We start from the raw sequence: 15,829 nt of genomic DNA, 5'->3' as shown, positions 1-15,829 counted from the left end.
TCCCTTCCGAATGAGGATCAAACAAGGTCAAACCTGTTCCACCGTCGAAATCGATTTCCCATGATCTTATAACTCCCAAACTTTGATCTTCACTCTCCACTGATTCTCAGCTAGCAGTATTATAAAGAAACTGCTAGCAATGACCTTTTAAACTTTAGGCATTAGATAAAATTTCATCTTTCAACTAAACTGCATCATAACATTAAATTACGCAGTGGCATGAAGTCCACATGGCAAATCCAGCCATGAACTGCCCCTCCTCACAGGGCGGGGTCCTCCTTTAATACCCTGTAAAAAAAAACCTGTCACATGACCTCTACTGGTGGGAAAATGACGTCAGTCCACCATCACAAGACCATTACCTCAAGTCCAGTATAGCTTCAATACCTGTCACGTGACAAGTACACCACTGTCACGTGTCACGGGTATGTAACACCAGAGGGTGGTGAATCTGTGTAATTCAATGTCATGGGTGGCTTTGGAGGTCAAGTCATTGAGTATTTTTAAAGTGGAGGTTGATAGGTTCTTGAGTAGTCAGGGCATCAAAGGTTAAAGGGAGAATGTGGTTGAGAGGGAAACTAAGTCAGCCATGTTGGAGCAAACTCAATGGCCTATTCCTGTTCCTGTATCTTATGGTCTTATAATCTTACGTGTAGCTGCATCTATCTGTGTATAGAATCTGAGTAATGAAACATCAAGTATCATGATATTCTAGGGTGCAACTTGTTGCCAGTGTTGCGAAGGAGGGGCCAGGCCATATTGCCCCAGAGCATTCCTGCGGCACTTGTCCCTCATGGAGCACTTCATCCAGAAGAGCACTTTGATCACAATTTAGTTAGGCAGTGATCTGCACCAAATGTCATCAGAGCTCTGCAGGAGAAAGAGACAACGGGAGCTGTCAAGTGATCTCCCAAGCAAAAATGTCAATGTCATTTGGAAAAAAATGTTCCATCAGCAGACTGTTCTGACTGTTGGAGAGCAGGGCCCTTCATGGACACTCAGACTATTAGTGGCATCACAAGTTGCCCTCAGGATGGCTGCTGTAAAAGTGGGAGCAGTGTCCATATCCTCCTAGAGTATGATTTTGCCAGGAAGATCTTTGAAGAGACACAGAGGTAATTGTGCTCTGTCCTGAAAATCTCTGCAATACAGGACTTTGTGTTGTGTGACTGTACCCAAGGACACACACTGAAACAAACATTGAATGTCAATCAATATCTATCACCTTGGTGCAGATGCCCCCCAATCTATCCAAAACTCTCTAGTTTACAGAACAAGATGTTCTCCCATTGTATTAAATCAGAATACTCCAAGGCACAAACAATCAATGCAGGCACTCAGTACTCCACCAGAAGGGACCACAGCGTAACCCTCTCCTGCCAAGCACACTGTTAGCTAGAATCTGTTAAAACCTCATGACCTGTTTTCTCAATGGTTGTATATAAATAATAACTGACTTCATACTGGTGTTAAGTAATTAGAATAACATAATGAAAGTTGACTTCAAAGTTCCGTATTATGCAAATTACACATTTTTAAGAATGAAGTTTATTTTGGGGGGAAAATATTCACATCCATCTTTAGCAACTGTTCCAACACCCCCTCCTCAGAGGAACAGTCAGCACACAGAAACAGATGGAAAAGTCAAGCCGAATCTTTTGTAAATGTTCTTAGTTAATTAAGTATCCTTTGAAGTTTAACTGAAATCTCTGGAGCTCAAAGGTTCAAACGTTGAGGAGTTTAAGCAGCTGCATTTGTAAGAGGAGGTCATTGAAAGATGACATATAAGTAATGCACACAAAATGTTGGAGGAACTCAGCAGGTCAGGCAGCAAATATAGAGACCAATAAAGAGTTGATGTTACAGGCCAGGACAATTCATCGTTAAGTATAGAAGGTGCCTTTCCCAAGCTTAGGGTGACCCAGAGAGGGAAGTGTACTTGGAGTTGAATAACCTCGGCTGATGTTGAATAAATCTCGGATGATTTGTACACAGTACAGAGATGAGGACCAGATAACATGTATTAGTGATGCATCTTTGACAGACAAATTTGGGCCACTGTATCAGGAATGACCTGATTCAGGTTCAGTATCACTGGCAAATGTCATGAAATTTGTTGCTATGTAGCAGCAGTATATAACCATATAACAATTACAGCACGGAAACAGGCCATCTCGGCCCTTCTAGTCCATGCCGAACGCTTATTTTCAGCTAGTCCCACTGACCTGTGCTCAGCCCATAACCCTCCATTCTTTCCTGTCCATATACCTATCCGATTTTTTTAAAATGACAAATTCAAACCTACCTCTACCACTTCTACCGGAAGCTCGTTCCACACAGCTACCACTCACTGAGTAAAGAAATTCCCCCTCGTGTTACCCCTAAACTTTTTCCCCTTAAATCTCAACTATGTATTGCAATACATAATAATAAAAACTGTAAGTTACAGTAAATATATATTATGTTAAATTAATTAAATAGCGCAAAAAAAGAAATCAGATGGCAGAGGGGCAGAAGCTGTTCCTGAATTGCTGAATGAGTGCCTTCAGGTACCTCCTCCCTGATAGTAGGTCCTGTACCTCCTCCCTGATAGTAGGTCCTGTACCTCCTCCCTGATGGTAGCCTCCACAGTACATCTGTAGAAATTTACAAGTGTCTTGGGGGACATGCCAAATCTCCTGAAACTCCTAAGGAAATATAGACACTGTTGTGCTTTCTTTGTAACTGCATTGATATGTTGAGCCCAGGATAGATCCTCAGAGATGCTGATACCCAGGAATTTGAAATTGCTCCCCTTTCCACTCCTGACACCTCAATGAGGACTGGTGTGTGTTCTCTCATCCTACCGTTTCTGAAGTTCACAATCAATTCTTTGGTCTTAATGATGTTGAGTGCAAGGTTGTTGCTGTGACAACACATGACAAGCCGATCTATCTTGTTCCTGTACGCCTTCTCATCACTATCTGAAATTCTGACAACAATAGTTGTGTCGTCAGCAAATTTATAGATGGCATTTGAAGTGTGCCTGGCTGCATAGTCATGGCTGTAGAGAGAGTAGAGCAGTGGGCCAAGCTCAGGTTCTTGAGGTGCACCAGTGGTTGATTATCAGTGAGGTAGACAATATGTGGCATGCCATTAGCTTTTAAAGGGAATAGATTAAGAATTTGAAGAGAGAAATGTCAAAGGATGGAGCAGAAGATTTTGGAGCTGACTGCTCCTCTTGGAAACTTTGTTCGGACAGAGGAATGATGGCACAAATCACATCTCCTCACTGGGATCAGCAAGCATGTCACAAACTGCAGGCAGATGTTGTAAACCTGTGCAATGTGAAATCACATCACATAACCCACTGAATTATGGGGGCATAGGATCAGAGGGATAAGTAAATTTCAAAATGGAGCCTGAGAGGGCACCTCCTTCAGTCTGTCAATTATTACCTATTCTGGCCTCAGAACTTCTGGAGTTCACAGCTGAGCCACAGTTGTCAGTGACCTCCCTTCTTGTGCTTACGGAGTGAGTCCTGTGGCCTGTAAGTGGGTGGTTGATGATCAGCATGGGCTCACTGGGCCAAAAACTTGTTCCACCCTATGTGACTCTATGACAGTCTACTTAAATTCAACCCTTTCATTAACACGCACCATGTGTCTCTTATACCGGACTAAACTGTGACACTGTCCCGCAGGCTGAAGAGATGATTTCTGAAATTAAAGCGGCTTTCGAAGAGAACATGAAGAAGGTCACGTGGATGGACGAAGAGACCAAAGCAGCAGCAAAAGAAAAGGTAAAGTGAGAACAATTCCACCAGAGAATAGGGTGAGGAGCGGTAGCTCTGGGTGCACCCAGTTGCGAATAGTTCCCACAAACCGGGTCGGAGCAGGGCTGCTCAGTGTTAAAAAATACTTCAGGTACTGGAAATGGCTGGCAGGTCAGGCAGCACAGCTGGAGAAGGGAACAGAGTCCTGGTTGTGAGTCAGTGATTATTTATCCAATTTCATAGAAAACATACAACACAATACAGGCCCTTTGGCCCACAAAGTTGAGCCCAACATGTCTCTACCTCATAAATTGCTAGGCTTACCTATAGCTCTCTATTTCACTAAGCTCCATGTATCTATCTAAAAGCCTCTTAGAAGACCCTATCATATCCACCTCCACCACTGTTGCCAGCAGCCCATTCCACGCACTCACCACTCTCTTCAGTAAAAAACTTACCCCTGACATCTCCTCTGTACCTACTCCCTAGCACCTTGAACATGTGTCCTCTTATGTCAACCATTTCAGCCTTGGGAAAAAGCCTCTCATCATCTTATACACCTCTATCAGGTCACCCCTCATCCTCTGTCACTCCAAGGAGAAAAGGCCAAGTTCACTCAACCGATTCTCGTAAGGCATGCTCCCCAATCCAGGCAACATCCTTGTAAGTCTCCTCTGCACCCTTTCTATGGTTTCCACATCCTTCCTGTAGTGAGGAGACCAGAACTGAGCACAATACTCCAAGTGGGATCTGACCAGGGTCCTATATGGCTGCAACATTACCTCTCAGCTCTTGAACTCAATCCCATGATTGATGAAGGCCAATGCACCATATGCCTTCTTAACCACAGAGTCAACCTGCGCAGCTGCTTTGAGTGTCCAAAGGACTCAGACCCCAAGATCCCTCTGATCCTCCAACACTGCCAAGAGTCATACCATTAATACTACATTCTGCCATCATATTTGGCCTACCAGTAAACAATCTGGAGTTCATACTCTTCTCAGATCTCCACAAAACAAGAAACCACATATAATGAATGATAGAAACATTGATGCCCTGAAGCCCCCCCTTTGCACAAGCAGCAACAGAAGTATCGACCCCTCCCCACTCATGCCAACAGAAGCACTGAACCCCCACACCCCCACCATACAAGCAACAGCAAAAGCATTGATCCCACCCCCCCACTCATGTCAGCAGAAACACTGACCTCCCCCATCACATAAGCAACAGCAAAAACCTCCCAAAGAGATCTTGATCCATCAAAGCTATAATCCTTAACTCAGCACTTTGGTGTCTCAGATAGGCTGTCTTTCTCCAGTGAGGGAGATAGAGGTTGCTCCTGCAACAGTGAGAGCAGAGACCAGTACCATCTCCAGTATTGTCCTTATTTGCAATTTGTCTTCATTTGCACATTGGTGTTTATCAGCCTGTGTCTGTTTATGTGTAACCTTTCATAAAATTCTATTGGTCCTCTTTTTGTCCTGTAAATACCTGCTAGAAAATGAATCTTGGGATAGTGTATGGTAATGTAACGCTAGGTTCGGCCCAGCCAAACTTAAGAAATCTCATTTGTGTGGATGCTGCGTGATGTGTCTTCTGTTACAAATCATTGCAACAAAGTAATAGACAGTGCACAATATGCAATTAAATGATTGAGCTTTATAATTCGTAATTTGATTACAGGGTTAGTAAAGAAAACAAATAAAAGGGCTCGTTTTAATGAAACAGTCTAATGCGCAACGTTGGAGCTCACTATTTTCCCGTCTGTTAGTTCTCCATCGATTTCCCCTTGGGGGTTAGACTCCCAGCCCCATTCCAAATCCACATTGGTCCACATTTTCCAGAGCATTATATGCACCTTTATAAGGCTATGGCCTATACTGGTCAAAATAGACTGGCTGCTGGACAATCTTTGCTTTCCCAAATCCTTGCAGAACATGTAATTTAGATACAATGTTTCATTCCTGATTGATCTCCTAAATGCTGTTCAACGTACTTGAGACTTCATAATTACAACAAAATGCTCTTAAACAGCCAAGCGTTTCCTGATAACTGGTTCTAGGCTTTGACTGGCTGTGGTTCAGCATCTCCCTTCAAATTCAGTACGAATGTTGCCTGATGCACTGGCCACAGTTTTGGACACCTGCACTCTGTTTAGTGAAAACACGATAGTTACGCTACTGGCATTTAGGGCAGAAATGAACATCCTCTATCTCTGTCTTTCTTTGGCCATCTTCTGTATTGCACTCCAGATGTTGCTCGGGGTCCATCATCTTGCCAGTGGCTTCCTCTTGGTTTTCACTGCTGTCAGTCCTGTAGATCCCAGGTGGAGACTCAGGAATACCATCACACAGAGAAGGATTCTTCGTTGCTGTTTCGGTAACAATTTTTCGTTCTTAACTAGTCAGGGTATATTAGCCCTGAGCTGAATCCCAAAACCTGGAGGTCCAGTGGCCCACTCTTCGTCTGGTCTCTACCATTTGACTTGGGTGACTCTACCGAGAGTCAAAGCACAAGGCCTTGACGCCAGTGGAATTTGCTGTCTGGGTCATTGAGACACGCAAGCCTCCAAACCCTACGACAAGGTTGTGGTCCTCTTGGAGGTGAAAGTACATCTGCTTGGACATAATAACTCATGTTCACTCTAGCAAGCATCTCCCCCCCCCCACTCAATAATCAGAAAAGTAAAGTACTTACAAATTCTTCAATCACTTATATAGTTTCCTGCCCTCTTCTCCTTAACCCCTGCCTATGAACATAAGGTTCATACTAGGCTTTGAGCATTTTGGTGAGTCTGCTACTCATTTCTCTTATTTCCTAAATGGCGAAGCTTTTAGTCCTGTCAGGATTCCCAATTGGCTACATTGGTCCTAAGCGGGTAATGTAATGAGAGTGGGGTCTGTTTGAAATAGGACGGTTTAAAGTGAACTTTGTTGAGGTTGAGTTGGAGCTGTCAATGCTAACATCACAAGACCAGCCTGTTGAGCAATATCGTTCACTGGAGTTCATGCCTGTTGACCACTTGTTGGGAGTGTGACCACATGAGACTCATGAATGAGTCCGAAGTTCCCCTTTCTATTCAGCTCGGGTTTTAATCCATGTAGCATCATTCCTGGCAGGTCAGTAACTGAGGGGCTTCTGTCATTCTTGTTTTTTAGAACACAGAAGAAGCCATTCAACCCACCAGCTCCATGCTGTGGCAACTGCATTTGTCCTATTTCCTGTCTTTCTTTTCTCTGACCCTGAAACTCTTTTTTTTTCAGATGGCCATCAGCTCCCCTTTAATCTTTTTGTTACTTTCTTGCTCTATTGGTAACTGATGCACCATCAATAACTCTCAGAGACGGGAGGTGAACGATAGGCTTTTATTGGTTGCAAGAGACCACCACACAACATCCTGGAGACTGAGGGAGGAGCAGTGCCTCCAATTGCCTTTATACAGGGGTCTGTGGGAGGAGCCACAGGAGCAGTCAGCGGGGGGGGGGGGGGGGGGGGGCGTGTCCAGACAGGTATATGTAGTTCACCACAGTAACTCAGTGCCTGCAACCCACCTGCATTTCTGGGGGACCCTGGAGAAATCCACACAACCGCGGGAAGGGTGTACAGACGCAGCACAACCTGGGGTCAGGATTGGAGCCGGCTCACTGGTGCTGTGAGTCGGCAGCACTGTCTGTTCTACCTCTGTGTCGCCACATTGCCGGGATCAGCACGATGTACCTGGGCTGTGCTAATAAGCACTGAAGGTATTGTGGGTGTGTGGGCACTCACAAAATAACATTGCTCTTAATAAATTCAACACCTGCTCTTGTCTCACCTCCTATTTATCATTTTGTTCATAGGCAGATGCAATCTACAACTTGATTGGCTTCCCAAAGTTTATCCTGGATGCGAAAGAACTGGATGAGGTCTTCAGAGATGTAAGTAGATACCTTCCAGTTTATTTCTGATCTTTTCAAATGTCGATGTACTTTCAAAGGTCCAGTATGTGAAGAGGGAGTGTTTGCCTTGCACTTTTAGCTCACGTTTACTTAACTCACTGATGTTATCACACCAAGCTCTCCCAGGAGCACTGGAGGCCCAGCCCTCAAGAGCGCAGACTCTCAGGGCTCTGCGTTGCCAGTCTGCACGCGGTGGAGGTGCTTTGCATCTGCTGGGCTGGCTTCGCTGAGACAAAGGAGCTCATGCAGTGTTCCTGGCTGAATTGCTAAGTACCGAGCACAGTTGAATTCAGGCTCTGCTGCAGATGGATTGTGCTACAGGAGGAGGAGATTCCCTAGAGAAAGGAGGAGCTTCATTCGAAGACTGGTCCATCAATAGGTGAATTGCTGAGGCAAGAGTAGAAGGTAAAAACAAACTCGTCTGTCGGAGGGATCTTCATTTGTCTAGGTGAAAGCCCCATTGACTCCTCCTCGCCAGCACTAAATGCATCCAGCAGCATCGCAGAGGATTCCCCACAGCTCATCCTCTGTGATTCCGGTGGGGACGCTGAGGTCACGATTTCTGCGCGTTGTCACCTGGCTTTCCCCATCAGTGGAAGTCAGACGCCAGACTGGGACAGAACTGATTTTCAGGTCCCACTCTGCGGGCTAATGGAGCGCAAAAGGTCACTGGGACTTTGATTGGAAGGAAGAAAGAGTGTGCGATCAGCCAGGGTGGAAGACACACTGGGGTCACAATCAGCAAACCAGGGCGAAGTCGGGATCAGATCAATGTGGGGATTACAGAGGTGTGTAAAATTATAAGGGGTATTTGTAGGGTGAACGCACATGTGTTTTCTCCCCAGGGTAAGAGAGCTAAAAAGCTGCAGGCCTTAGGTTTAAGGTGAGAAGGGAAAGATTTATAAGAGACCTGAGGAGCAACTTTTTACATGGAGTTGGTGGGTATATGGAGCGATTGCCAGAGAAAGTGGTTGAGACAGGTATAATAACAACATTTTAAAAAGATATTTGGCTAAGTATGCACATAGGAAAAGCTTACAGGGCTATGGGCCAAAGATGGGCTAATGGGACCCGCTTGGCGATCACCATGATCAGTGTGGTTGGCCTTTTTCCTTGCCCTGACTGTGTTGGGCAGACAACTCTAACAATGCATACTAACTTTCCTCTCACACAAGACAGCACTCTCTGAACTGGGTACATCACAAAACAAGGGCAGCCTGGAATATGCTCAAGTTCCTGTGCTTAGAGACCTCTGTGACATGTTTCAGTTTCAAATATTTTGCCTCCTTTTGGAGTGTGTTTGACCAGTTAGGTTGTGGCAGATATGAGGCCAAAATGGCGTGCAGTTGGTTTCAAATTCAAGTTACTTCCAGCCCTGTGTTATCATTCCCATTAATTTTCTCCCTTGTCTTCCTTTCAGGGCCTAGCTACCACTGGGGAATGATGGCAATCAAAGGCAAGAGGTTGAGAGGGAGGAAGATGAGTTCTGGATGAGATTGAACGGAGAGGATGGCAAAGGGAGATTAACAATTGTGAAGAAATGGAGGGGAGAGTTTAGAGGGGAGAAGATTGGATAGGAGAGGGTGATGAGAAAGGATGGGTGACACAGGGATGAGGGCAAAGAGGAAGAGTGGCTTTAACTAGTGGTGGCTCCCACAAGGAAGAGGGTGAGTGAGTGGTCCTGCTTTGCTTGCCTTATGCAGTGGCCCTGTGTTATTTTATAGTGAAGGCCACATCAGGCCAAACATATTTCATAGAAACGTCACCTGATTCCTCAATAAAGGGCAGGACTTTGTGAGAATCAGTCCCACTCCCACAGTCCACCCAGTGTTGTTATCCAACTCCCTTTTGAAAGTTCCCAATAATCTGCTTCTCTGCTCATTCTAACAGTTCAGTCAGGTTACAATAAAGGCGTTTCTCCCAATTACACCTCTCTCAGGCTAGTGTCTTTTAGTCCACCACAGACAACAAAGGTTCACTTTATTACCAAATTATGAATGCAGCGTTCAACTCAAATTTGTCTTCTCCAGATAGCCATAGAATACAGAAAACCATATAAGTAATTGAAAGAAAGATGTCAATCCCCCACCCCGCAAGAAAAGAAAAAGAAACAAAAACTCACAAACCCCAAATGCCGCCAACCCCTCCTTTGCACAAAAAGTAACGGAGAAAACCCACAAGCTATAGACCTGGGTGGAGCTTTGGGACCACCTTTGGCTTGTTTCCAGTGTCATGCGAAGGATAGTAGCGGTACCGACTATCCTTGAATTGATTGAGGGATGGGGTGTTATTGAGGGTCTGAATAGCCAGTGTGTTTTCTAGTGCCCCTTGCAGGATATTCTCAGTGGGAGCCCTAGCATGTGGCCATGTATGCACAAGTTTATTTCTACAGCGTTTTTTCTGCTCTGACGGTGGTTTATGGATTTGGATTTAATTTGTGGTTATTTGAATGGAGTTGTCTGTTTTCTGAAAGACCATTATTTGTTTTCACCCAGTATAAAGTGGTTCCTAACCTCTACTTCCAAAACATGCTGGAGTTCTATAACTTCTCCACACGAGTCATGGCCGATCAGCTGCGGAAATCTCCTAACAAAGACCAGTGAGTATCTTGCCCTCCTGTGAGCAATGGTGCCTGCCGGAGGTCTCAGCGTTTCCCCGTCGTCAGGCGTTGGGTGTTCCCAGCTGCCCTCCTCTCACTTGTCCGACTGGTCAGAAAGTGATTGCCTCGGATTGCTGTGTCCCCGGTGCTGACCTCCTCGTGCGAGTTCTAGCCTCATCTATTGTCGCTGCACCAGCCAGTAGGCGCTGCTGGTGAGCCGGCCGAATCAGAATCAGGTCTATTATCACCGGCATGTGACGTGAAATTTGTTAACTTAGCAGCAGCAGTTCAATGCAATACATAATATAGAAGAAAAAAACAAACATAAAATAATAATAATAATAAATAAACAAGGACTGTAAATCAATTACAGTATACTAATATTGAACAGATTAAAAATCGTGCAAAAACAAAAATACTATATATTATGAAAAGTGAGGTAGTGTCCAAGGGTTCATCGTCCATTTAGGAATCGGACTATCCCCATGTGAGCAGTGGACCAGAAGGGGGATGATGAGAGCTGTAACTTGCCTGTAAGTCCTTGCCTGGTTCATTAGACTAGACATGTTATGTGGCATCTTCGCCAGCTGTGATGGTTCTCCAGCGTTAATTCCCATTGACTTTAATGGACCGGAACTTCCGAAGCAGTAAAACATCCAGTGTGAGGGGGATTGCTGGGTGGAAAGGTCAGAGGTTTCAGTGGCTCGGTGCTGGGGTCACCTGTTGTCCGTCCACGGAGGGGAGCTGAATTGTTGTTAAGGGCTATGGGAGGTTCTGAAACTCTCAGCTGCTGCCTGTTGGTGTTCACCTGACCAGCAGCTCCCCCAGGTGGTGAATGTCAGCACTGCAGGGACCCCAGATGCTGCGTCCCTCATTCTCTGCAGTCCTCATCCTGAACTCCTGACCAACACTCTCGGCCTTCTCTGTGTTCTCAGTACCAGTTTCATGCCGTGTTTCTGAGACTAACTCTGACTCTCTTCCCCAAGGTGGAGTGTGACCCCTCCCACCGTCAATGCCTACTACTCCCCAACAAGGAACATGATTGTGTTCCCAGCAGGCATTCTCCAGGCTCCATACTTCAATCAGGATTTCCCCAAGTAAGTGTGAACAATAACGAGGGCTGGGTTAAGTTGTTTTTTCTTGAGATAAGGGAAAATATAATGATATTGGTGGTGTCCATTCAACCCATTGACTCTGTGCCAGTTCTTGAAGTCAGTCACTGGTTAATCTGTTCCTCACAGTCCATAAACAAAGGGTTTGAAAACAGAGGTAAAAGCCTTAAAATTGGAAATCCATTCAGCCTAGTGAGCATTGTCAGGGAAAGCAAATGCAACATGTTAATGGGAGGATACCTACAGTAGAGTTTAAAAGTTCAAAGTACATTTATTATCAAAGTATGCTGGGGGGAGAGGAGGGAAGGAGGGAGGGGGGAGAGAGAGAGAATGAATTGTGCAGACAATAAAACTAAGCAAATGGAATTCAGGTCCCTAAGGATGACCCAGCTACCTATGGGACTCAGTAGATATGGGGTGTGTGCAGGACATGATCTTATTGAATGGCAAAGCAGGTACGAGAGATAAAATTAGATTGTGGTTGGGTAGAGTTTGATGTTGTTATTGTGCCTGTGGGAACTGATTGTATGTGTTTAGCAAGGCCAACTAGTAGATAAGAAGTATGAGGGGACAAGGCAGATTATTGATGGAGGCACCACAGTACAAGGAGGGAAGTCAGTCCTGGTGGTCCCATAAACTCTGACTCGATAGAGAGTGCTTACCTCTACAATTTACAAATGTGCTGATCTAAGCCAGCTGAATTGGGACTTTAAGGTGCTATAACAAAGAAATTGGGAAGGGTTTATGGTGTTGTTGCTAATGGAATGGGTTACAAATTAAGCCATGTATTTCTGGAAAGTGGTTATCAATGATGTAATTCATAAGACCATAAGACACAGGAGCAGAATTAGCCCATTTGGGCTATCAAGTCTACTTTGCCATTCAATCATGGCTGCTTTGTTTTCCGTCTCGATCCCATTTGCCTGCCTTTTCTCCATAACATGTGATACCCTTACTAATTAAGTACCTATCTACCTCTACTTCAAATGCATTGGCCTCTACTACTGTCTGTACCAATAAATTCCACAGATTCACGCCCTCTGGTTAAAGATATTCTCATATCTGTTCTAAAAGGATGTCCTTCTTTTCTGAAGCTATACCCTCTTGTCCTAGACTCTCCCACTATTGGACATACCCTCTCCATATCCACTTAATCTAGCCTTATATATTGTAACATTCAAAACTGGCTCCTAACTAAAGCACAGCTCACATTTAAAGGAGCAGTTAAAGTAGCTGTATCAATGGAAATAACGGATCGAGAGGCATTTGAGTTGCAGTTAGGAATGAAAATGAGCGTGAACAAAATCGCAATGTCCAAACAGGAACTGGCCTGGACAAACAATTTGTGTTGTTATTGTGGCAGGGGCTCACAAACACCAGACCAATGCAGGTTTAAAGGCAAAAATTACAGAGAATGCGACCAAGTATGACACATATATACAGCATATCAGAGAGACAAAAATAAATGGATTGGACAGGAAAGATAAAATGTTAAATTGCAGTTTCAAAAAGAGCACGAATCTGCATGTTGTTGATGAAAAATCTGACAATAATGAGAGTGACATGGGACTGGATAGCCTTGCAGTTTACAGTGTGAAAACTAATAATAGACAAGCAACGTGGCCAGCAAATTATTTAAAATGGAATTAGTCACTGGCTCAGCTGTTTCAGTCATTCCAGGAAGTGAGTTTGATTGGCATTTCAAAGATACTGAACTGAAGCCTGCAGTTATCCAACTAAGAGCTTCTACTGGAGAAAAGTTCATTCCTGTGAGAATGACATTCTTAACGGTGAAATATGACAACCAGCAAACCATACTGGGCTTATGTGAAGGCCAGCATTGTGGAGGCATTGATTGACTGAGACAAATGTAATTTGATTGGAGATCCATCCACCTCTTGCATGCCACATTCCCTGCAAAAGAGTCAACTGAAAGCAAAATAAATGTACTGGATGATGCTACAGCAGTGTTCAAGGATGGCATTGGAAAACTCAGATATATCAAGGGTAAAATAGTGTTAGGTGAAAATGCCACACCCAAGTTTTGCAAAGTCATCCGGTTCCTTATACCACCCGTGATAAAGCAGCTCGTGAGCTAGTTCGGATGGAGGCTGAAGGAATTCCTTTTAAGGTTGAGTGGAGCACATGGACAACATTAGTGATCCCCGTAGCCAAGAAAGATGGGTCTGTCAGGTTCTATGGCAATTTTAAGGTCATCATCAACCCAGTTCTGAAAGTAGATCAATGGCCTCTGCCCAGGATAGAGGACATATATTTGCAAACCTTTCTGGAGGAAAACACTTCAGCAAATTGTACTTAGCTGAGGCCTACCTACAAGTGGAATTGGAAGAAGAATGGAAAGTGTTTCTCACCATAAACACTCATGAAGGGCTTTATCACTATAATAGGCTCATTTTTTGGAGTAGCAACTGTACTCTGGCGGAAAGCTATGGACCAGGTTCTGCATGGCTGTCCAAGCACTGAGTGTTACCTGGTTGACATCATTGTTACCAATAAGAATGACAAGCAACATCTCAAATCTAAAGACAGTATTAAAAGGATTAGGAGATTTTAGGCTCAGAACATGACATAACAAGGGTAAATTCATTAAACTAAGCATCACTTACAGTGTTCGCAATATCGACACACAAGGATTGCCCAATGTCCGGAGAAAATTCAAGCAGTGGCGGATGCCCCAAGACCAAAGGGCCACAGCTGTGGTCCTTGTTCTAGGAATTATCAATTACCACAACAGGTTCCTGACAATCCTGAATACTGTACTCCATTCCTTGAACTCATTACTACAGATCGGGAAGAAATGGCAATGCACTAAGTCAGTGTGAGGTGGCTTTTAAAAAGGTAAAGGAAATGGTGAACTCAGACGCAATACTGACATATTATGATCCCCATCGTTCAGTGAAGCTTACCTGTGACACCTCACCTTGTGGTATACGTGCAGTCATATCACCTGTTATGAGTTATGGAAGTGAATGCCCCATAGACTTTGCATCACGTTCCCTTACCACTGCAGAAAAAAAGTACGCACAGATCGGCAGAGGCCTTGCATTTTGTTTGGGGTGTAAACCGTTTCAACCAGTGCCTCTATGGGAGAGAGTTTACCATCATTACTGATCATCAGCCATACTTTCATTCCGTAGAAGGGTGTTACACTAACAGCAGCTGCACAAAGGCAGAGATGGGCTCATTTCTTGGAGGGCACAATTACAAGATCGAATTTGAGGACAACTAATGATGGAAATGCTGATGGATTGTCCTGGTTACCCTTGGGAAAGGAAACATCTGAAAATTTTACAAAAGAGGACACTCCTCTTAATGTATTCTCCCTAAAACAAATTGGAAGTCTCACTATTACAGCTAAGATGATCCAAAGGGAAACCAGAAAAGACCTCACACTGCCTGAGGTCTATGCGGCAAAGGGCTGGAATGTGCAGCAGAAATCCCAGTTCCCCCATTTTTTTACCAGCACCAAGATAAACTTGCCCTTGACAGAGGTTGCCTTATGTGGGGTTTAAGAGTTGTTATACCATCCAAACTGAGAGCTAAAGTGTTACCCAGCAGATCGAGCATCTTGCCATTGCACAATGTGGATGAGCAAGGCTTCTCCATCCCTGGGAACGGCCTGCAATATGCTGGCGGAAGATTCGTGAGGATTTTGTCGGACCATTCATGGACACAAATTCCTTTGTAGTAATAGGGGCAGCTATAATCTGGCCAGAAGTTATCCCACACTGTTGATATGTTGAGAAGCCTGTTCTCAAGGACTACTGTTCCAGAACATTTAGTCCATGATGATGGACCACAGTTTGAGCAGAATAGTTTCAGTCATTCCTAAAAATGAATGAAATGAGATATATTACATCTGCACTATACACCCAGCTACAAACGGCTTGGCGGAAAGGTTTGTCCAGAGTCTAAGGAACACACTGTAAGCAATGTCAGCAGAACATACAATACTGACATGGAATCAGAAGCTAGACCTGCATTCCAGACTCCCTGTCTATTCCTTTTAATTAGTTTAATGTTTTGGGAGTTACTAAGCATTACACTTTCTATGATGCAACGAGAAAAATTGATGAGGGTATAGAGTGTCATGTGGAATGTTTTAGCCTCCTGAGGAAATACAAACAATGTGCTTTCTTGGCCACGTTTGGACCAGGGCAGGCTATTGATGGAGTTCAATTTGTAGCTCTCAATCTCAGCACCACTGATGTAGACAGAAACATGTACGATGCCCTCCCATCCCCCTTCCTGAAGTCAATGAACAGCGAGTTTGTCCTGTTGACATTGAAGAAAAGGTTGTTGTCATGACACCGTGTCACTAATCTCTCTGTCACCTTCCTGTACTTAAAGGTTCAAAGGTTTGTTTATTATCAAAGTGTACAACTCTGAAATTCCTCTTCTCCGG

The 15,829-nt window shown here is 44.3% G+C and overlaps 1 protein-coding gene across 4 annotated transcripts in view; it reads left to right on the top strand.

Moving 5' to 3' along the window:
• Positions 1 to 15,829, top strand: part of LOC132382002 (endothelin-converting enzyme 1-like) — a 314,075-nt gene that overhangs the window by 278,378 nt on the left and 19,868 nt on the right. For all 4 annotated transcript variants that reach the window (XM_059951778.1, XM_059951780.1, XM_059951777.1 and 1 more), the window contains 4 exons: positions 3,683 to 3,781; positions 7,594 to 7,671; positions 10,188 to 10,291; positions 11,278 to 11,388. In XM_059951778.1, coding sequence (XP_059807761.1) covers positions 3,683 to 3,781; positions 7,594 to 7,671; positions 10,188 to 10,291; positions 11,278 to 11,388 — 392 coding nt within the window. The remainder of the gene's footprint in view (positions 1 to 3,682; positions 3,782 to 7,593; positions 7,672 to 10,187; positions 10,292 to 11,277; positions 11,389 to 15,829) is intronic.

Source organism: Hypanus sabinus, chromosome 27 (assembly GCF_030144855.1).
Source record: "Hypanus sabinus isolate sHypSab1 chromosome 27, sHypSab1.hap1, whole genome shotgun sequence".
NCBI classification, from domain to species: Eukaryota; Metazoa; Chordata; class Chondrichthyes; order Myliobatiformes; family Dasyatidae; genus Hypanus; species Hypanus sabinus.
Note: the sequence above shows the minus strand (reverse complement) of the source record. Positions and strands in the feature narration are given on the sequence as shown.